Source organism: Leptopilina boulardi, unplaced genomic scaffold (assembly GCF_019393585.1).
Source record: "Leptopilina boulardi isolate dan_hultmark-lab unplaced genomic scaffold, ZJU_Lbou_2.1 LbouV2_325, whole genome shotgun sequence".
NCBI classification, from domain to species: Eukaryota; Metazoa; Arthropoda; class Insecta; order Hymenoptera; family Figitidae; genus Leptopilina; species Leptopilina boulardi.
In genome coordinates this window covers 2,805,712-2,828,664 of record NW_026137891.1, presented here as the reverse complement: position 1 = coordinate 2,828,664, position 22,953 = coordinate 2,805,712, and the positions used below count along the sequence as shown (strand labels likewise).

Genomic DNA, 22,953 nt, shown 5'->3' with positions numbered 1-22,953 from the left:
AAGTGGGTCCCCATATTTTTTACAGTGTAGGAGTTAAAATCTTACTCCCTTTTTGACAGTGTGTAACCGCTTTTCAAGATCGATTTTTTTCTATACTTTCTAAATTTGAATCAGCAAAATTAAAACTTAGAGAGTACAGAAAAAAAGTCTATGTTATTTTTAACACCATTTCTGGTGTTAAAATAACACTTTTTTCTAGGATTTGATAGGATATGGAAGAGGAAGGTATATAAAAACAACTAATTCAAATCATATTTACAAACGATTCATTTAAATAAAAGGATTTAACATAATAATTATCTACCATATACGTTCAGATGCACTTTTTTTTGTATAAATGCGAGTATAATAACCATTTTCTATAGCAAACGTTTGCTCAAATTTCTCACGCCACTTTGAAAGATCCATTGCTTCTGCGAAATTGTAGCTTTAGTTTTTGTTTTTTTTTAACCAAGGATTCTTCTTGAAAATATCCGAGAGGTGTGAAACATTTGCTACGGAAATGGATACCTATTGCGCTCGAAAGTGTTTCTCTATATAGGACTAGTTTTCCGAGCGAGACGCAGCTCGCCTTCTGCTTCGATGAGAGTAGTTTTAGCGTTTCAGGTACACTGAAAAAAAAATTTATTTGATTCAAATACCGGTGTATTTGGTTATTATCAAATAAATATTTACTTGAATCAAATATTTCTTATTTGAATCAAATATATAATATTTGAATCAAATATTTCAGTATTTGAAGCAAATACCATTTATTTGATTCAAATAAGAAATATTTGATTCAAGTAAATATTTATTTGATAATAACCAAATACACCGGTATTTGAATCAAATAAATTTTTTTTTCAGTGTAGATAAGAAAGGATGCGTTGAGCCAGTGTTAGCTACTATGTTTTAACAGAGGAGGGATAATTCTCGTTTCGTTTCTCACAAAACTCATTTTTTTCGAACTATATGTACAAACAATGACGTTGATAATAGTTAAATAGTCGCAGTAAATATAGATGTACATTCTAAATAGTTTCGAATTGTGAGATTTTCACATATGCGCTTAGAATTGCAATGACGCTCTACTAGAAATAATAATAGTATTTACACAGTCGATAGGAGTGAAAATCACTCCAAAGATTTGTATTTTCGCTCTGCAAGAGAAGTCACAGTGTCACTCTTTCAATTGAATGAGAATCCTATGTTCTTTTTGGAGTAAAATTATACTTTTTAAAAGTGTTATTTAAATGGCTAAATTTTTTGGAGTTAAAATTTACACCTAAGTAATTGATTTTTAAAACCGATAAATCTACTCCAAAATTTTTAACTTGTCTGTTTTAATTTACTATATTGCAGTGGAAATTTTAATTCAAAATGTAGGTAAAAATTCACACCAAGACTGGAGTGAAATATCACTCCATGGAAGTGAAATTTTACTATTTGAAACGAAACCTAGGGGATCGAAATCCTAATGATTTTTAAATATAGTAAAAATTACTCTCAAGGAGTAGAAATGCCTTCTACTATAAATTTCTTAGAGTTTACTTTAACAATTTAGAATATTTTCTCTATTTTTAGAGTAAAATACTACTCCCCCCTTTTGAAGTTCATATCTAGTTCCAATTTTAAATATTTTCAATTTTTTGGAGTAAATACTACTCCCCTTTTTAGAGTCCAAATCTAGTCCCAAATTTGAATATTTTCACTATTTGTAAAATAAAGTTCTACTTCCACTTTGGAGTCAATATTCACTCATGTTTTGGAATATTTTCACTTTTTTGGAGTAAATTTATATTCTCAGTTTTGAATAAATTTATACTTTCCTTTTGGAGTAAACATATTTACTTCTATTTTGGAAAAAAAAGTTTCACAGTAGAAATTGCAAAATTTGGTCAAAATAATTTGAAAAAGTATTGAGTAGAATCAAATAAATTTTCAAATTGTTTTTTTGAACTTTTTAAACTTATAAAACATATTTTTTAAAAAGGTTTTTCTCCTGTAAAATTAATTGTACCAAAGTTTTGCAATTTGATAACATAGATTAAAACTCTTTTTTTTAAACTAAAACTATATACTTCTTTATAAGATTCCAATTTTATGTAGTTTATAATTTTACCTCACTCCAGGAAAAGTTCACACCTCTTTAGTATTTATAGTATTTAAGTACCATATAACTCGAAGAAAAACTGAGACTCTCATAACAAATGCAGAGACACTCATAAGAAATACATATGTTCTCTTATGAAGCAATTAACAGAAAATCAATTCCTAACTATATTCACCATATACGAATATTACACGTACTTGTACCTTCCTAGAAGATACAATATACTTAATTTAAAATGCGGAAAAGTGTTTTAATTTCTTTATAAAATAATCTGATAAACCATAAAAGAAATAAGGAATTCATTTTTTTAACATACTTTTTTACAATTATGTCCTGAATAATTAAACATTTCTAAAAGACACAAACTATATATAACAACAATACTGATGCGATTAAAAAAAATTTAATTTCTCCGCATAATACCGAAGCCAATATTATGGTGTCGTCCTAAATCTCAAAACGCTTTCCAATGCCCTGAATAATCTGATGAGACACAACTGGTGACAAAAAAACCAAAACTAATACGCGACTTCAACGATCATGTTTGGTCAATTCAAGTGGTTGTTGATCAGTCCAATGATCCCTCCAAGTAACTGGCGATGGTGACGGTACATCCTGATCGGAATCTTGAACATCAATTTCTTCATCCTCATCGTCAATTGATTCAATTTCCGGTCTCCCAGGACCAGAATCAACTCCCGGTTCATGATTACGTTGATTTGGACTCGATGAACGAGGAGCACTTGGAGATGTTTCACCTACCAATTGACTAATCATTCGAAAGGCGCTTGGTTTTCTTTCTGGTTGCCTCGTCGGATTATCAATCCTTTCAATACGTTCCGCGGGTCCAGTGATAACAGCACGAAAGGCACTATTTTCGCCGCCCATTCCGCCAATGGAGCAACCCGCTGTACGGTTGATGTCTAATCCAGCGGAATGTGGCGGCGGCTGCTGCTGTTGTTGCTGCTGTTGCTGCGACTGTGGCGGCGGTGGCGAACGTTTTAAGAGATTCATTCGTTGATGACGCCGCCACTTTGCCCGTCTGTTGGAAAACCAAACCTAAGAGTCACGAGTTAGGTTCGTTAGATGGCTCGTGACTTAATTTTTTGATAGATTGATATATAGATATGCAATATGAAGATCTTTTTGTGCTCTTTAAAATTTTTTTTTAAATATATAATCATCAACTTACTTGTACACGTGCTTCCGAAAGTGAGGTCTTTGACGCTAGACGCTCTCTAGTCGATACACAAGGATAATGAGATCTCTCGAATTCCTTTTCCAATTCTTCGAGTTGTTCAGGACTAAATGTCGTTCTATTGCGACGGAATTTCGGTTGTTCCGAACCATCAAGACTTCCATCATCGCCATCACCGTCTGCGCAAAAATCACCTTTGTCGGGTGACAATCATTTGATTAGCATACGTTTAGGAAAACAAATGTTTCTAATAAAACATTTGACTTTATTTTAGAATTATTAAAAATTTACTGCGATTTCAAAGTATTCCAAGTAAAACAATTTGTAGAAAGTCTGTAGACATTCCTCTCCCGAGTAAAAATTTAAGACGGCAGATGTAAATCTTACATCGCATCTGTATAGAATTTAAGACGGCCATCTACATAGGCCTTTTGATATACAGTCTAGGTAGGGAATATATAGGCCTTTCTATATAGGTCATTTGATGTCAAACCTATGTAGAATCTATGTAACCTTTTGATGTAGATTCTACATAGGCCTTTTGACATACATTCTACATAATAAATGCATAGGCCTTTCTACATAGGCCATTTGATATCAAAACTATGTAGAATTTATGTAGGCCTTTTGATGTAGATTCTACATAGGTCTTTTGACATACATTCTACATAATAAATGCATAGGCTTTTCTACATAGGCCATTTGATATCAAAACTATGTAGAATTTATGTAGGCCTTTTGATGTAGATTCTACATAGGCTTTTTGACATACATTCTAGATAATAAATGCATAGGCCTTTCTACATAGGCCATGTGATATCAAAACTATGTAGAAAGTATGTAGGCCTTTTGATGTAGATTCTACATAGGCTTTCTAACATACATACTAGGTTTGAAATGCATAGGCCTTTCTACGTAGGCCATTTGATATCAAAACTATGTAGAATTTATTTAGGCCTTTCGATGTAGGATCTGTATAGGCCTTTTAACATACATTCTATGTAGAAAAAATATCTGCATTTCTATATAGGCCTTAAAATGTAATAACTACATAGCATGTACGCAGGCTTGTTTATGTAGGATTTTTATAAGACACATGACATAGGATTGAGATTGTTTTCCTGCAGGTCATTCAATGTAGGTCGTAGGACATAACATATTTTATGTAGAATAGGTCTTTTTATATAGGTGCTTATATTAGAAATATTTCTGAATCACTTATTTTAAAATTTCAAATTATATTAAAAATTATTTATTAAATTTATTATTTATTTATTAAATTATTAATTTATTATTATTATTAATTTATTAAATTTGGATTTATTAAAAATTACAAATTGATACTCTGCATGTTTGATATTATTGAACATTTAAGTCATTTTACGTTTTAATATTATTTAAAATAATAATTATACGTTAAAAACAAGATTTTTGTTTCATAATGACATTATATAATTGTCATAATTTTTAATGCATAATAATTATTTTATTTGTAAACAAATAATACTAATATAAAATTTTGTTATCCATTTTTAATATAAATCAATATTAATTCAATATAAAGTACTTGTGTACTTGCTGTATTTTATTGTGACTATATAGCGCTATACTTATAATAGTTCTACTGCGTTGCTTTGTAAGAGAACATCTACGCTACTCCACTTATTTCTTAACTTTGTACGGAACCTTCATAGCCTCCCTTGGTCGAGAGCGTTAAGGCGCCGCTCCCAATGGTTGTAGGCTCCCCTCCCCAGACCCAATTGCACACACAACACTATAGAGTAGAGGGCTCAAATCTCACCTACCATTGTATAGGAAAATCCCGCAAAAATATGAAAGGTACTTTTTTTTTATTGAATTTATATTGTTTAGATTATATTGAAATAAACTACTAATTTTCCTGATTTTTTAAATAATAATTTAATTATTAATTAATGAAAATATGCCTTTCAATGTAGGCTCTACGTATGTTAGCCTACGTAGATTGGATGTAGCCAAGCGTTACATTCTTGTGTAGATCCTACATCATCTGACCTATATACAAGCTAGTATAAAAGTCCTACATAGGTCCTACATCTCGTGGCCTATGTACACCCTATGTAGCCAAGCGTTACATTTCTATGTAGACAGTATGTCAAAAAAAAGTCGCAGGCCTATGTCGCCAGGTAGGCCAACCGTCATAGGTCCTATATAATGGCGACTTTAATTTTTATTCGGGCTGATTTTTGGAGACAGCAGTAAAATCTGCGGAATATCTATAGACTTTTTGCGAATTGTTTTACAATCTGTCTAAAAATTATCTCCCATAACTAATCAAAGTATTTATATACCGAAACTAACAAATTCTGTTAAGTAGGATCTCCTATTTTTTTTGTCAATCCGAAACTAACGATTCTGTTTAGTAGAATCTGCTATCTTTTGGGTCAGTCTAAAATTAACGATTATGTTTAATGGAATCTGCTCTCTTTTTGGTCAATCCGAAACTGTTTTATTTAGTAAAATCTTTTTGCCCAATCCAAAACTAAGGATTCTGTTTAGCAGAACCTGCTATCTATTCTGTCAATCAAAAATCAACTATTCTGTTTAGTAGATTTTACTCTTATGACATCAGGATCTGTTATGCCCCTCTTACCGCGAAATAAAATACTAATACATAAAATAGAAACAAGTTTAAAAAAGAATTTAACGACCCTCGTTTAAATCTATTCGCGTCTACATATCAATATTGCTTCTCCTTTTTTTATTTATAAATTTACACTCTTGTCAGACTTGATGCACTCGTTTGTATAAATAAAAGCATTAAGCAATTAATTATCATTAAATATACAAGTGATAAAAAATGAAAGATCAGGTTGATTAAGCGCATAATGGATGGAAATGGTTGAACACTATAAATACCTTGGAGATATCCACGAGCGATAGCGTCGGCTGCATGAAGTGCGTGGTCGGGACTTCCGGCGACGGATGCTGAAGCAACAGCAGCCGCCGCTGCAGCGGCAGCAGCCCCTGGACTCAATGATGTTGGAAGTAATAATGACGATGCTGCACCTGACATTCCACTTCCTAAATGTGGTAACACCCAAGGATGACTACCAGCATTTGGCGTTGGCCATCCTGATGATAAATGATGTGCCGACGTTGGATGATGATGCGCTGAATTAAAATATGGATGCGGTCCAGCCGCATATAAACCGTAACCAGCGGCTCTTGCAAATTCAGCAGCGGCACGTTCCGCCGCTCGATTACGTAGAATTCGATTGATACTACTTACGGATGGTGCTGTTGCATTACTGCAAACACCTAATTAGAAAAAACCAACAAGATTTTTTTGGTACTAATTCTGCTTAGATATTTAATGCTATACAACTAATTCTAAAAAGTTTTTCCATAGTAGTTTTTTGAAAAATTATTAATCCGATTTGGCTTTGATGATTTTTTTCTAAGGAACTTTACAACTTTTTGTTTTATCTATTTTATCGCCTTTCCCTTGTGGGATATGCAAATAAAAATTAAATTCTATCTCACAAAGGATATACGTCAAATGTTTCCAATTATTTTTAAATAATCCTTGGCATCTGTTATTCTGCGTAACTAATTGTAAGATAAAAGAATTTATTGTTTATTTTTTTCAAATACCTTCGGAAATAAGTCGTTCTCGAATCTCCCAGGCGAAGATGGTTGGATTTTCTCGCTTGTACTGTTCAATCTTGGCGACTACTGCGGGCGTCGCTACCTTAGGTTTGCTGCCACCAATCAGACCTGGTGGGCGGAGGGTGCCTGTAAAGCGAATAAACAGACCTCTAAGTAGATGCTAAAGCCAAGAAAGGCTGGACACGATTATATAGAATTCTTATATATATGTATATAGCGAAAGAAAACCGGATTAATTCTCTGTCAGTGCTGTATTATATACATAAAGAGAGAACATTTTATTTGAAGAAAGGCGTTTTTGTACATAAATAGAAATGTCTTGACAGAAATGTACTTTACTACTGACGAGAAAATTGCCAAGTAGAAAAAAAAAATCGAAATATTTTCTGTATCCAAAGTCGGTCAAATATTAAATATTATATAAAAGCTATAAAAACCCAAATGTGGTTTAAAAAGCAATTTTCTAAAAGTCAAATCACTAATTGTTTAAATATATCCAAAGTTAACCTTGCTCGTGAACATTCCTTTTTTTCGACCCAAAATTATGCGAGTTAATTTTGTATCTTTTCTATATAATGAGCGACGACTTGTAATACGCTCTGAAAAACATTCTTTTTTCTTGCCGCAAGATTATATATAAAAGAATGCGGACAATTACGTCCTTATCGTTCTAAAGAAAAGGGATTATTGTTGAAAAATATTGTAACCAGCAATTATCCTTTTTTTTTTGCTGGTCCACGTACACGCACAACACACACATACATACTAAGAGTTGCATTTTTGCACAAAGTATCACGACAACATTTAGAAAAATAAGTCTTCTTATATATATATATATATAGCCAAAAACGAAACGATCTGTTATTTACTAATAAGGATCAATTTTTAAGTTAAAATTAGAGACTTGATGGCGACAGTACTCATCGGTGGTAATGTGCGGTTTCCGTCACGCTACTTGAAAATCAACAGCTAAAAGCTTACAGCTTTTTGGTCTATATATTAGTGTGTATATGTGAGAGAGAAAACCAGGTGCATACAGGTATATAGCTGGAGGACTAAACACCGTCCAATCATAAATATTACACAACTACCATTGGGTCGTGAACCATCATCTTCAAGGTCGAACGAAACCGGAAGAATCTGGGATAGTTCGGTAGCTTGAAGACTGCTAAACATCTGCCATCAAAAGCATAGTTACATCATAGGGAAGGCTCAAGAAACCTAAAGCGGTGATTTTGATTTTTTTTTTTTTTGCTTATTTTACTATATATACCTGTGCGTGATCTCGTGTTAAATATCCCTAGAATGAACCATCACTAGAAATATATTATCGACCATTTTTCTTGGATTTGTGACCTTTTTTTCTTGACTCAACTTGTTTTTAGGACGACAATGTTTAACACTTTTTTTTTTTAAATAAAGTGTATATAGAAAAACAATTCTCAACTTTTTCAAAATCACTGGAATTATCGTAAATTATCTTTTTTAAGTGGTTTCTAAAAGTTCGCGGAAGGAATTTGTGACTCACTGTCTAAATTCTGAATTATAGTTGAAAACAACTAATTGTTTGCGTAAAATCTTGTCTGATTTTTTGTTTAAGCAATTAGTAAAAAAATAGCTATTAGTAAAATTTTTACAGACGTTTTTCTTCAGTAATTAAAACATAAATAATTTTCAGTGAAGAAATAGTCAAATTGGACTAATTAAATTATTTACGAGAATTTTTAGTTATTTTAATTTATGACCTAAAAGTGGATTTAACTAATAGTTACATTCTCATTTAACATAGAATTTTAAGTGATACGAATATAAAAATTTCTAATTCGTCGAATCTTTATTTGTTTGAATTTTCATTTGCACGAATTCTTAATTGATAGAATTCTTAAATGAACGAATTTTCATTTGGCCGAAATTACAAACGTCCGAACAAACATAACCTATAAAAAGATATTTTCACACGATTTTTAAAATTGACTAATCAGAAATTATCAAGAAAATCGTGATTGAAAAATTTTAAAAACAGCGCCGAAATCTTTCTGTCGATTAATTTTTTGGCCGTTTGCAATTTTGAATAAATAAAAATTTGGCGTTTTAAGAATTCTATTAAATAACAATTCGTACAAATAAAAATTTGGACAAATTAGGATTCGCTAAATAGAAAATTCTGTCATAATTATAAAAATTTTACCAAATAAAAATTTAGTACCAAAAATTCTATCAAATGATAATTCGCCCCCAAAATTTTCTGCCAGATATTCTTCGGACAAATGAAGATTCCGATAATAGAAATTCAGAATTTTAAGAATTCTGTCAAATGTAAATTCGACTTAAAAATAATTCTTTCTTATATTCTGTCTGTAAAAGAAAAATTCTTTTAAATGACTAATTCTGTCTTATGAAAATTCAAGCAAATAATAATTCTTGTCAAATTCAAATTCGATGAAATAAAAATTCTGTAAATTCAAAACACGTTACAGTAACAATTCTGTTATATAACACGGAAAAAAATCTTTATTCAGAACAGTGATATGTTTGTTTAGAATGGCGATAACTTTCGCTGTTTTAATGAATTATACATCGCTGTTCCAGGTGAATATTTTTTTTCCGTGAAAAATTCGATTAAATGCACTGGAAAAAATTCCTAACCCCCGTATTCCAGGAATTGACTAATTTACCTAGTTACGAGAGGAACCCACTAGGCAATCTTGGTCAAAGTTGATTTCGACAATTAGTCGGAATGACTATAGGGCAGCTTATCAGAATAACCAGGTATCTTAGTTACATTGGCTATAGAATCACTTTGACTAATTAAACTTTAGCAAAACTGACTATAGATACATGTCATATTAACCAAACATCTTAGTTAATATAACTAGTAAACAAGGGGTCAATTCTACTAAATCGATTTTGACAATATTAACCAAGCTACATAACTGAACTGACTAGAATGCTTGGTTACGCTGACTAGATTTAAAGTTGCTATGGTTAATAGTCATTAATGCGAAGCAAATTTTTTTCAGTGTGGATATTCTGTTAAATAATATCCCGAGTCGAAATTTTTCCCTCTTTTCACCCTCGATTTTCTCAGCCTCTTTTCAGCCTGAAATCAAGCGCTTATTTCCAAATCTGCATGTTTAGAGGTTGAAAAGAGGTCTTGAAATTTTTTCTTAATTTGAATTTTTCGAAGTTTTATTCCTCCTAAAAGTTTTATAGTATTACGACAAAGACCAATAAATATATCTTCAATAGGGTCAATAAATAATATCCATAAGAAAAAAAATCCAATTTTTACATTTTTTTAATTTTATTTTTTCGTTTGTTTTGTTTTTTTAACCTCTTTTACGCATCTCTATCTTTAAACCCTCCTTTCAGCCTCCAATATAGCAGATACATATTTCCACTTTTGCAAATTCGAGGTCGAAAAGAGGGTATGAAAGTGTTGGAGAGAATAAAAGAAGAATGAAAGGAAGTTTTTAGAGAACTTATAGAGTCTAAATTTCGACTCGGGATAATTCAAAGAAATAAAAATTCAGTTAAATGTATAAATTCTAAAGGAAATTATAATTCTGCACGGAGAAAAAGGAATGGTTGGGCCAACCATAGGTATTGATAAATACGTCCCATCAATATTATATGGTTACCACAACCATATCTTTAGTTGATACAACCATAGTATGGTTTGGCGCAACCAAAGGTTAGGTTGTCATATCAAATTTGCAATTTTTCGTCATTTTGATGTGACAACCTAACCTTTGGTTAGGCCAACCATACTATGGTTGTATCAACTAAAGATATGGTTGTGGTAACCATATAATATTGATGGGACGTATTTATCAATACCTATGGTTGGCCCAACCATTCCTTTTCTTTCCGTGTGTAAAATAAAAACTCTAAAAAATTAATTTTAGAGCTTATCCACGTTCTTTGTCATGTTTTCTTTTAAAAAAAATCATCTCTCATTTACAAAACAGAATGCAGGTATATAATTGACATAAAATTCTGTGAATATAATTAATTCTGAATTTGCTCGTTTACCTTGTCAATATATATACAGAAACTTTTTCAGCCTAAGGCTTGAAAACTTGAATAATCGTGATCATGATCCTCAGTACATATTCTGTGAAAATTGAAATAACACATACTTATGGCACTTATTCAGCAATCATGAAAACATTGAAAAAGTTTTGTGTTCTTGTACTTGGATTCAGGGTTTCTATATATATATATATATATATATATATAATAATGTGCGTGCTGCCAAGGTTGTTCACTGTATAAGAAAATCATCTTTAAAATGAACTGTGCACGCACACGTCGTTCATCTGGACCCCAGCCACTGTTCGACAAATATAAATCGCGCCATGGCAAAAGGCCGCAATTCTGATTGGAGCGAACTGCCGCGCACTTTTGCAAGGTAATGGAAACCAGAGGCGCAGTCAGACTTGAGCAATTATCGGTCGTTACGTACTATTATTAATAACAATAATGATGCTATAGGTAGTCAGTAAAATATATATATATAGTATATAGCGTGCGCTCCCACGGATGAAGTGCGTGTTGGGTACATAAACGATATACCCGCACCTCTAATAGGTATATCCAAAGCCTCGAGCAAATTCCTGCCTGGACTTCGATTTTCTTTGTTTGCCCCGCGCATGTCAGTAACAGTCGTGTGTAACACCAGTTTATAATAATAAAATTGTGAATTTCGAATTCTCCACAAGTATTTAATAAATAATCTCTATGTATGTTAATAGGTCGAGTAATTTGAATGAGAGAGAAAGAAAGAGAAAAAGAGTGAAACGAATGTGCTACTGGATATTTAGAATTGATGTATATATGCTTGAATTAACACAAATTCTTATAAGCTTCAACTAAATGTCACAAAAAATAACCAGTTTTCAACTTCGTAAAATGCTTTACGTAACTAAATATAGCAGTTTCGTTGAAATCACTATGCTTGAATAAGCTTTTGATTTTTTTAAATAAGATCCAAATTCTCGATAATTTGTTCATTCCCCCAAGTGTTAAGTGGAATTAATTAGATATTGATTCAGTGAATATTTTTGATCGCGATTATTTAAAAATGCTATTCACGAAAAATATAAACTAATATTTATTTTTTTTTTTTTAATCTGATTATGAAATTTTTTGTTACACTGATAAAAATAGTATTTGATTACTTTTTCCAGTTATTTATTATCAACTAAAAATTAGTTAGTTTTTACTAATAACAAAATTTGTTACTTTTTATCAATTATTTTTTACTAATATTAATTTTTTACTCTCTAAATCTGAATTAGTAAAAAAGTTTACTAATTTGAATTAGTGACTCACTTTTTGCTTCTCAATTAGTCAAATTTTACTAATTATAAGTAACTTTTACTAACAATTAGTAAAATTTAACTAATTCTAAAGCAAAAAGTGAGTCACTAATTTAAATTAGTAAACATTTTTACTAATTCAGATTTAGAGAGTAAAATAATTAGTTATTTTTACTATTTGCTAAACCAAAAAGTCAACTAAGATTTTACTAATAATTAGTTATTTTTTACTAATTCAAATTTAGTAAATATAGCACTCTAAATTTGAATTAGTCATTTTTGAGTAATTTAATACTGCGCCGATTCGTTTATTAAATAAATTAGTAACTGTTTTGACTAATTGATTGTAGAAAACTAGTAATTTATTTAGTAAGGCTACTATTTCAATTAGTAAAATTTAATAATAAAATTAGTAATTTTCTACTATCAATTAGTCATTTTTGACAGAGAATTAGTCAAAACGATTACTCATTCATTTACTAAACAAATCGGTGCAGTTGAATTAGTCAAAATTGACTAATGCAGAGTTAAACCCAGAAAAATTGTATATTTGCCTCACAAATATACGTTTATTTAACTCAAACATATTATATTATTTGGTTCAAATAAAACATTTTCCAGGGAGTATAGAGAGCAGACACTAAATTTGAATTACTAAAAATTTCAACTAAAAATTAGTGATTTACTTTAGTTAAATTTTAACAATTCAAAAACAAAAAGTGAGTCACTAATTCAAATTAGACTTGCTCTTAAATTCCTAATTATTTAATCAGTACACTGAAAAAAAAATTTATTTACTTTAAATAATCGGTTACTTGATAACTTGATAAATATTTACTTGAACCAATTAATTTTTATTTATGCTAATTAAATTGTTTTTATTTTAAATACAGAAATTATTGATTCAAATACAGTTTATTTAATATTCAATTAAAAAATATTTGGTTGAAATATTTGTTTGATAATAGTCAAGTAATCGATTATTTGAATCAAATAAATTTTTTTTTATCCCATAAATACAAATACATGAAATCATTATTGTCCAAAAAGAAAATTAGAATCACCTTTTAATTAAACATTTATACAAAATGACAAATTTCACAGGTTTGGATAATAATCTTTCTCGCAACTATTTAGTCAATTGGCGAGACGATCTTTTTCGAATACGATTATAAAAGAATGTCATTTAAAAAAAAAAAAAAAATTGTCGCGTGTCCTGAGAATGAGGATAGGAATCGATTCTTGCCTTTTGCTCTTTCTCTCTCTCTTGCAGAATCACAGAGACCTCATTGAGAATTCGAAACGATGTTTTTTCGACGATTTCCTGAAGAACCAGATTTTCGAGAAACGCGTATCGTATTTATATATATATATATATATATATATATATATATATATATATATATATATATATATATATATATATATATAGAGAGAGAGAGAGAGAGAGAGAGAGAGAGAGAGAGAGAGAGAGAGAGAGAGAGAGAGAGAGAGAGAGAGAGAGAGAGAGAGAGAGAGAGAGAGAGAGAGAGAGAGAGAGAGAGAGAGAGAGAGAGAGAGAGAGAGAGAGAGAGAGAGAGAGAGAGAGAGAGAGAGAGAGAGAGAGAGAGAGAGAGAGAGAGAGAGAGAGAGAGAGAGAGAGAGAGAGAGAGAGAGAGAGAGAGAGAGAGAGAGAGAGAGAGAGAGAGAGAGAGAGAGAGAGAGAGAGAGAGAGAGAGAGAGAGAGAGAGAGAGAGAGAGAGAGAGAGAGAGAGAGAGAGAGAGAGAGAGAAAGAGAGAGAGAGAGAGAGAGAGAGAAAGAGAAAAAGTAAGATAAAGGCGGATTCTCGGGGCATACGTGCCGACAGATCTTATCGGGGAAAGCTCGACGGCAAGAGTGACCGTGAGATTGATTGTCTCGTGGCGTTAAGTAATTGGCTGCACGATTATGGTACATTATATTCACCTCGCCAAAGCTAAAAGGAGTCAGTTTTCTGAAGATGAAGACATTACCCAAAGGAGGCGAGAGCAGTCCAAACGGTATTTTTACGAGCTGCTCGTAAACTTAACGAGGAACGAGCCGCGAGGAGCCCAAGATCGAAGTGTTCCACCTTCATTTTTTATTACACACTCACACATTTTCTCTTCTTTCATCCCTCGTCTCTCTCTCTCTCTCTTTTTCGTCTTCCTATCTTTGCACATCTACTGCCAATGAAGTAGTTTTGTATATATAAAGAGAAAGATTCTTCTTTTTTCTTCTTTTTTAAGGTTCATTTTGAAGTTTCCCTGAATCTGTGCGTTTGCACCTGCAAACTAATTGACAACATCAGAGTTCAATTTGCGGCGTTGTCTCGCAATAATATTTTCAGAATTTTTAATAATTGTTTCCTTACTGATGCCGGTATATATTATGCTTTAAAAAAAAAAAAAAACTTGCCGAAAGGGTACAAATTTCACGTTTTTACATAACACCTACCGAAAGGCAATTTTAGTACCAAGTTCAAGGGACTTTTAAAAACATTCTTTTGACTTTTTTTTATCGTCGAGAATTACATTCCTTTTTTGGCATAAGGAAGTACTTTGAGTAGTGTTTAAATAGTTTTTTTTCCTTTCTGTTTAATGAAATTTTTCATCGTTTAACAAAAGAAAAAAAGATGGGTTAAAAAATTTATTTAAACAAATCCAACTATTTACTGTAGGGTCAAAAAAGTTTTCTCTGATAGTAAATTTTTAAAAATTAACACTGATATTTTTTATCGCAGCAAAATTTTTCGTTGCCATATAGCAAAAAATTTAGCTGTGGTTACTAATTTTGATAAATCCGATAGCAAACATCAGTAAGCAATTCCTTTTTTTTTTTTTGTTCGTAAATAAAAATTTTATTTGGCATAAATATTTAAATCTAACAAATATATCTTTTCTCTGTAGGTGTGGAGTTTAGTGGTAATCGAGTATTGGAAATTTATAATAAAATTAATTTTTCTTTATAACTTTTATAACAACTTTTATGAATTGTTAAAATTATTTTTCATACACTCAGAAAAATTGTTTCTTTGAATCAAAGAAGTATTTATTTGATATAGAGTCATAGAAATGTTTTTTTTAATTTATTGAAAATTTTGTTTGATTTAAAGAAAAATTTTTTTATTCTAAATAAAACTTTGAAACTGAAAAAGTATTTTATTTAAATTAACAAATTTTTTTAAAATCAAATAATTCTTTAAATTAAAGAAAAAGTTTTCTTTGAAAATCAAAGAAATACTTTCTTTAATTCAAAAAAATGTTTTTATGGGTATATAGAGTACATTAAAACTATGATATGAAATATAGTAATTGATATTTTCATATTAATATTAAAGCTATAAAGAGGAAAATAAAATATGAATTGAAACGACTGTTGATACAAGATATAATAAATTGAACGTAAGGTTAATTGGGCACATTATTAAATAAAAATAATTTCATTTAATGATAGTAATAATAATTTCCTAATGGTATATGAAAATTTTATCGATACCACTTTCAATTGAACCTGACGCGTAAAATCAAAATAATTCCACTTTCAATTAAAGCTAAGAGTATACACGGAAAAGAACTTTATCTGGAACAGCGATATGTTTCTCTAGAATAGCGAATACTTTCCCTGTTTCAGTGAAACATATCTCTATTCCAGTGATACTTATCGCTGTTCCAGGTAAAGAATTTTCTTCGCGTAAGAAAAATAGAAATTAATATTTAAAAAAAAAACAATTTTAAAAACAATTATAATTATACACTTATATATGTTTAATTGTAATTATAATTATAGTTAAAATTATTTGTTATTATTATAATTATAAATAGTAATAATAGTAATAATAGTAATAATTATGTTCATAATTGTAATTATAATTTATAGTTATAATTATAATTACAAAAAGATATAAATTTTTTATCCCCATAAATGAAGAATTATTTTTCCAAAAAATTGTAAAATAAAGAGTAATTTCTAAAAATGCAGTGAAAAAAGAAAAAATTTGAAACTGCAATTTAATTAACTGACACTAATTAGTGTGAAATGTTCAGATTATTATAGACATTGAAGAAATGCTTCTTTATTTATTTTTAAAAGCGTTAATTATAATTACTGAGTATTATAAGTTGCTTCATATATATACTCATCGTTATAATGTCTCAATTTTGTGCGCATTTATTCTTTCGACAAAACAAAGTCTCTCTCTCTCTCTTTGACGAGTCTTAATTTCTTGTCGGCCTAACGAGCGCACATGCAAGAACTATATATATGTACACATTTTATAAGGCTCATAATGCAATACGTTCCCTATAATTTTCTAGAGTTGCTCTTGAAAAAAAAAATGAAAAAAAATTTTTTTTTTCCACCTTTAAAGAGTAATCTTTCTTTTAAAATAAAGCGTAAAGTGCATAACTTTTATACAGGGGCATAAACATTTATATATATATAGATAAACTTCTTGTTCTTATGGATGATCGACCGCGCAGTCAAAACTATTTATTGAAGCGTTGTAAAGTCAAATGGTTTTGTTAAAGTCTATTTCTTTCATATATATATATATCTATATATCATTTCACAAGTTGATGGTTTCTACTCGACGATTTGTATATAGGAACATAATTTCAAGAACAAAACTTTCCCCACATTTATGGGGTGACAGTGTATAAAAATGCTTTCAAAAAAGGAGATTTATATACCTTTTGTGAAAATCATATATTGTACAGGAGAAAAATTTATTGTTTTCAAGTTCTAATTTTAATAGTAAATTATAATTAATAAATGAAAATTTTAACAATAATTTATAAATTGCAATATACAATTTAATTGTAAAAAAAAATTTTGAATATTAAAAATTATTAAAAATAAAATTTAAAATAACAATACATAGTTTAAAATAAAATGCGTTATAAGGTAGAAGAGAACAAAGTAATATTTTCTTCAAGGACTGCTAGGAAAGAGTCAATTTATCATGTGAGCGTTGAAAGTTTACAGTTTACATGTTAAGACTTTATGTGCAGTTAACGGGCGATTAAACATTCACGTGAAACTTTTGAAGGTGCGAACTAATAAAAGTCACTTTAAACCGGTTCAACTTTCATCTGACATATACAAAATAGAATTATAACTATCGCAAATATGCAAAAGGGAAAAAATAAAATTCTTAATGTGATTAACAATGTTTAATCAATCACTATATATATCTACCATAATATAGTTTTATATAGAGATCAAAATCACCAATGCTACTGAAAAAATAATTTATTTGGTCCAAATAATCTCTTATACTTTTAGCAAATAAATATTTACTTGGACCAAATAATTTTTATTTAAATCAAATTATATATATATATATATTTGTCTCAAAGCAAAATAAAATTTTATTTAGTACAAATAAAATTTTATTAAATGCAAATAAAAATTTTTGTTTAAATCAAATTCAAATTTATTTTATCTAAACATAATTTATTTAAACCAAGTATAACTTATTTAAACCAAATATAATTTTTATCTAAACCAAATAAAATTTATTTGAAATAAAAATATATTTGTTTTAAATACAAAATTATATTTAGCACAAATAAAATTTTCTCTCTAAATGTGAATTAGTAAAAATGTTTACTAATTTGAATTAGTGACTCACTTTTTGCTTCTAAATTAGTGAAATTTTACTAATTATTAGTAACTTTTACTAACAACTAGTAAAATTTAACTAATTCTAAAGCAAAAAGTGAGTCACTAATTTAAATTAGTAAATATTTGTACTAATTCAGATTTAGAGAGTTATTTAGAGCAAAAATAATAAACCTCATAATTCTATAAATAATCGAGTGAGAGGGAGAAATAAAAACTCACCAAGTAATTTAGTGACAACAGCACCTTGTTGATTTAATGACAATACATGATTGGCCAAATCATTGTAATGCCTTAAGGCACCTAATCCATGTGAGAGTTCGAGTAGTCGTTGTCGTGAAGCACTGCTGTTGTTTCCCGTTGGGAACGGTCCGGTTGTGCAGTTTTGTAGACTGACACCTGAAAGCACAAGAGTTGGAAATTAGAGAAGCTTCGTCGCTTCCGTTGTGGGATATTAAGTAGCGTTGGTCACATGTTCAACATCGAAGGCTCTCGTAAAGAATTGTCGAGTGAAAGACGTTTTGTATCTCTTTTTCGCTGACATAAAATAAAGTCAAGAAAAAAAAAATTGTTTCTATATAGAAAAAAAAAATGATATTACCAATATTAATCAAATTCAATTAATACAACAAGAGAGAAAATATATTTATCTCAGAGACAAATAAATTTTACTTGTTTTAAATAAATTTTATTAGTTTTAACCAAATTTTATTTGGTTTAAATAAAAAAAATTTATTTGCGCTAAATAAAATTTTATTTATGCTAAACAAATTTTTTTATTTAATACAAATAACAAGTTATTAGTTTGTGAGTCAAATATATGTTTATTTGATTGAAATAAACTTTACTTGAAACAAATATATATTTTGCCTCTGAGATAAATTTATATCTTCTGCCTGCACCCAGAAAAATGTTTTATATTTGAACCAAATATAACGCATATTTGAGTTAAATAAACGTATATTTAATTTAAATAAAAATTTATTTGAATGAAATAAATATTTATTAGACTGTGAGACAAATATATAATTTCTCTCGATGTATTGAAGAAATAATTATATTGTAAGCTATTCCTATTTTTGTAAATGCAAATTTCGAGTTTTTTTTTTTTTATTAAAGAATCGGTGAATTAATTTTAAAAGAGAAATGTAAAATGAAAATATATGGGAATTCTTGTCCAATCAGCAAGCGATTATTTAAGTGGCAGATGCTTAGGCAATTAGTGCGTCAAGCGTTAAGAACCACTAATTGATAATTCATCTTGAACAGCCAGGTTTCCTAATGACTTAATCGAAAGCGACTATTAATTTTGAATGAACCATCTTCTCTCGTATTTTTACTAAACAAAGAAGTAGAATAAAAAAAAATTAATTTTTTCACAAAATCCTAATTTTTTTTTTATATATAAATTTTCTTTTTATAAATTTTCATCTTTATCTTCCTATGTATGTATTCTATTTATATTATCTGTATTATTTATCTGAAAAAAATTACAAATTTCATATGATATTAAAAAATGATATAAGTAATTATATCGTATTTTCTAATATAAATGTATAAATAATTATATCGTAAATCTTGTTTGAACGTTATCAGCGTTATCAAAACATCATCAAACATTTCGTTTTTCAAATTGGACGCGCATAACATTCATGTCATTGCTCAGGCAGCTTACACCGATTAATATGAAAAATGTTTTCCTTTCAAGAAATTCCTTGGCAATAGGAATTTTACACATTTTTGATGAAAAAAAATTAAATCTAAAATACCAAGTTTTCGCAGTTATATCTAAATAACATTCTACGGAAAACAAATTGCAATGGCGTGAAATTCTAGTCAAAGATTTTATATATTTTTAAAATTTTAGTTTCTCTTTACTTTTGATTTATAATAATAATTGTGATAATAATTTAATAATTATTTTATTCTTGCATTTGTATAGTAGATCAATTATTCCCACTTGGAAAGATTTTCCGGAAAATGCCCCCTGGAGGTTCTATCAGAATTCCGCCGGAACTTCCAACGTAATTCCGTCGGAATTCCATCGGAGTTCCAAAGAATTTCCGATGGGATTTCGACGGATTTACGACGGAATTAGGACTCTAAAATTTTTGAAAAAAAAAATTAATCGGAATCCCATCGGAACTCCGATGGAATTCCGATGGAATTACGTTGGAAGTTCCGGCGGAATTCTGATAGAACCTCCAGGGGGCACTTTCCGGGGAATCTTTCCAAGTGGATTTTTTCTGTCTGACACAACAAGAGTTTTTCTACTTAAAAATTTTTTTCCCAATATTTTTTTGGATTTGTTCTGTCTGACACAACAAGGGAATTTCTACTTGAATTTTTTTTTAAATATATTTTTTCTTTCTTTTCTTTTATTTCTTGTGTCTGACACAACATCAATTTTTCTACTTTGAAAATTGAAATTAAAAATCTCATTGAAGCTTGTTAAATGTTTGTTCCGTTTGACACAATAATGAATTTTCTACTGATTTTTTTCTGTTTTTGAAAACCCTTAAATATTGTATACTTTTATTGAAATTTGTGTCGTCTCGCACAAAAACAGTTTTTCTACTTAAAACTCATTAAATTCATCTTATTTCTAAATTGTTTTCTTAAATATTTATTTTTCGAAACAATTTTCCAATAGTAGCATTCTTCTTAACTGTTTTCTATTCTATTTACATTTTGTCTGATACAACAACTGTTTTTCTACTGAAAATTGTGTCAACATTAAAAATTCTCTATATTTTGCCATCTGATATTTAGTGTAAAAAATCTCACTTTCACTCTAATTTTGATTAAGATTGAAAAATACTTTAAACGACCCATACCATTTATTTTTAAGCAATTATGATGAGATATTTTTCCTCGCGAATCAGAAATAAGAGGAAAACAAAAAAAATAACCAATGCTTCTGTGCTCGATGTATTTTTTGTATATATATATACAGTCTTAATGTTTCCAAGGGAAAACCGGTTCAGAACGACTAATACAACCGATACGTACCATGAAAAAAGAGAGAGAAAAAAAATCGGTGGTAATCGAGTAGGCGGGCTTCGTACGCGCGGGTAAGATCCACGAAAACTGGAAGGACAGTCCTTCGAGCCCTCTCAATGTGCTTAACGAGAGTAGCTCTCTTCTCTTCGCGAAAAAGACGTACTGTCGGTTCGCGACACGGAACCGGTTCTGAACGAGTATGGCTGGTTTCCAGTCCATCTGGTAGGTGTGAACACACCAGAAAGATCTGTGGATACGCAAGAAGTACCTACCTACTTTGTGGCAACGATTGGTATAAACCTAAGTTTTTGTTTTCGGTTCTCATATATACATATATGTGTGTACCTGTTTTTTTAAACACGCATCCCTTTTATATATACCTGACGGTTATACTGTTCTCTTAATTGGCGCATTAGGGTTAAGGTGTCGGATCTTGATTTTCATTTCGACTCCTAACTAAACGTTCACACTGAACAAATTTATTCATCTTGTCGTAAAAGTTCACATATATAATTTTAAACTTTTTTTTTTCGTTTTCTTTTTCATTTTTTTCAAGGGTCAATTTTCTTTTGTAAAGCATATTTAAAACACGTCAAATATTATTTAAATTCTTCATTATGGTGGGGCGCATGATTTTTTCTATAAAAAAGACAAGAATTTTTATTTTAAAGAATTTTATTAGAAATAATTTTTTTTTTAGAAGAATTTTTATTTTTCGTATAAGCATTATTTGACAATTTTTCTATTTTTACGAATTTTTACTTAAGAAAATTTTTCTATCGAATTTTTTTTCTGTAGTATTTTTATTTTATGATCATTTAATTTACATTAATTTTAGTTAAAAAAAATTTTAATTTAATCCAATTTTAATTTAGCAGAATTCTCATTTAATAGAATTTTAAGTGATAGACGAATTTTTAAATTGTAAAAATTTCTAATTAAATTTATTTATTCATTTGTTCGAATTTCTATTTATATGAATTCTTAATTGATAGAATTCTTATAAAAAGCTGATTTTTGACCGAAATTTCAAATGTCCGAACAAACATAACCCACAAAAAAAGATTTCGGCGCGATTTTTAAAATTGACCAATTAGAAATTATCAAGAAAATCGTGATTGGACAATTTTAAAAATAGCACCGAAATCTTTCTTTTGATTGTTCGTTCGGCCATTTGCCAATTTTGGACAAATGAAAATTCGGTGTCTTAAAAATTCGTACAATTAAAAATTCGTACAAATAAAAATTTGAACAAATTAAAATTCGGTGAATTTGAATTTCTGTCATTTAAAAATTCGAATCACATTAAATTCGATTAAATGAGAATTCTGTTAAATTAAAATTGTATTGAATTAAAATCATTTTAATTAAAAAGTCATATAAAATAGATGACTATAAAATAAAAATTCTGCTAAACAAAAATTCGGTAGCTAAAAACTATGTTAATTAAAAATTCGTATAAAAAAAATCCGGCAAATTCGAAAAATTTAAAATTCCTTTAATAAATAATTATTTCTAATAAAATATTTTAAAATAAAAATTCTAATTAATTATTTTTATGGAAAATTCATATGCCCCCCATTATGGTACTTAAAAATATATTTTTTACAAATATTTATAAATATTTACAAATATTTAAAAATATTAAAAAAATTCAAACTATATTTTTAAAAACATTTTCGTATTTTTAGAGATTTTTTAACATTATTGTAATTGCCCGCAATGTTTTAAGGATTTTTTTTGTCAAAAAAAAAAAACAAAAAAAAATTGTGTGTACATTTAAAATAATGATGGTTGACGTGTGCCATTACTATAGAGCTTATGCACAGGTCGAAAACCATGAAACGCTGTTGTCACGCTGATTTAACATGGTTCACCTTCTTTGCAATATGTGTTTTGATGCTTAATAGAGGATAAGGCCAGGTGAAAATTCCAAGATTAAGCAGATTGTTGCGTGACATTAAAATCAAGTTCCTTTCTTAATACTACACGAGAAAAGAAAGTTACTCATCAAGCACGACAATCATTCGAAAAAAAAAACAGATTTTGCTTATCCAAA

General features: G+C 29.3%; 2 protein-coding genes across 3 annotated transcripts in view; one reads left to right on the top strand and one right to left on the bottom strand.

The window, feature by feature from the left end:
- Positions 1 to 22,953, top strand: part of LOC127284444 (ecto-NOX disulfide-thiol exchanger 2) — a 135,204-nt gene that overhangs the window by 64,347 nt on the left and 47,904 nt on the right. The gene's annotated exons all lie outside the window — the stretch shown is intronic.
- The window catches only part of LOC127284445 (paired box protein Pax-6-like), a 30,558-nt gene continuing 7,854 nt past the window's right edge, over positions 250 to 22,953 (bottom strand). The window contains exons 2-6 of one of the 2 annotated variants that reach the window (XM_051309882.1): positions 18,114 to 18,290; positions 6,930 to 7,070; positions 6,192 to 6,593; positions 3,288 to 3,487; positions 250 to 3,154 (exon numbers count right to left, since the gene is read on the bottom strand). In XM_051309882.1, coding sequence (XP_051165839.1) covers positions 2,627 to 3,154; positions 3,288 to 3,487; positions 6,192 to 6,593; positions 6,930 to 7,070; positions 18,114 to 18,290 — 1,448 coding nt within the window. In that variant the 3' untranslated portion in view covers positions 250 to 2,626. The remainder of the gene's footprint in view (positions 3,155 to 3,287; positions 3,488 to 6,191; positions 6,594 to 6,929; positions 7,071 to 18,113; positions 18,291 to 22,953) is intronic. The other variant, XM_051309883.1, reaches the window with a different exon arrangement.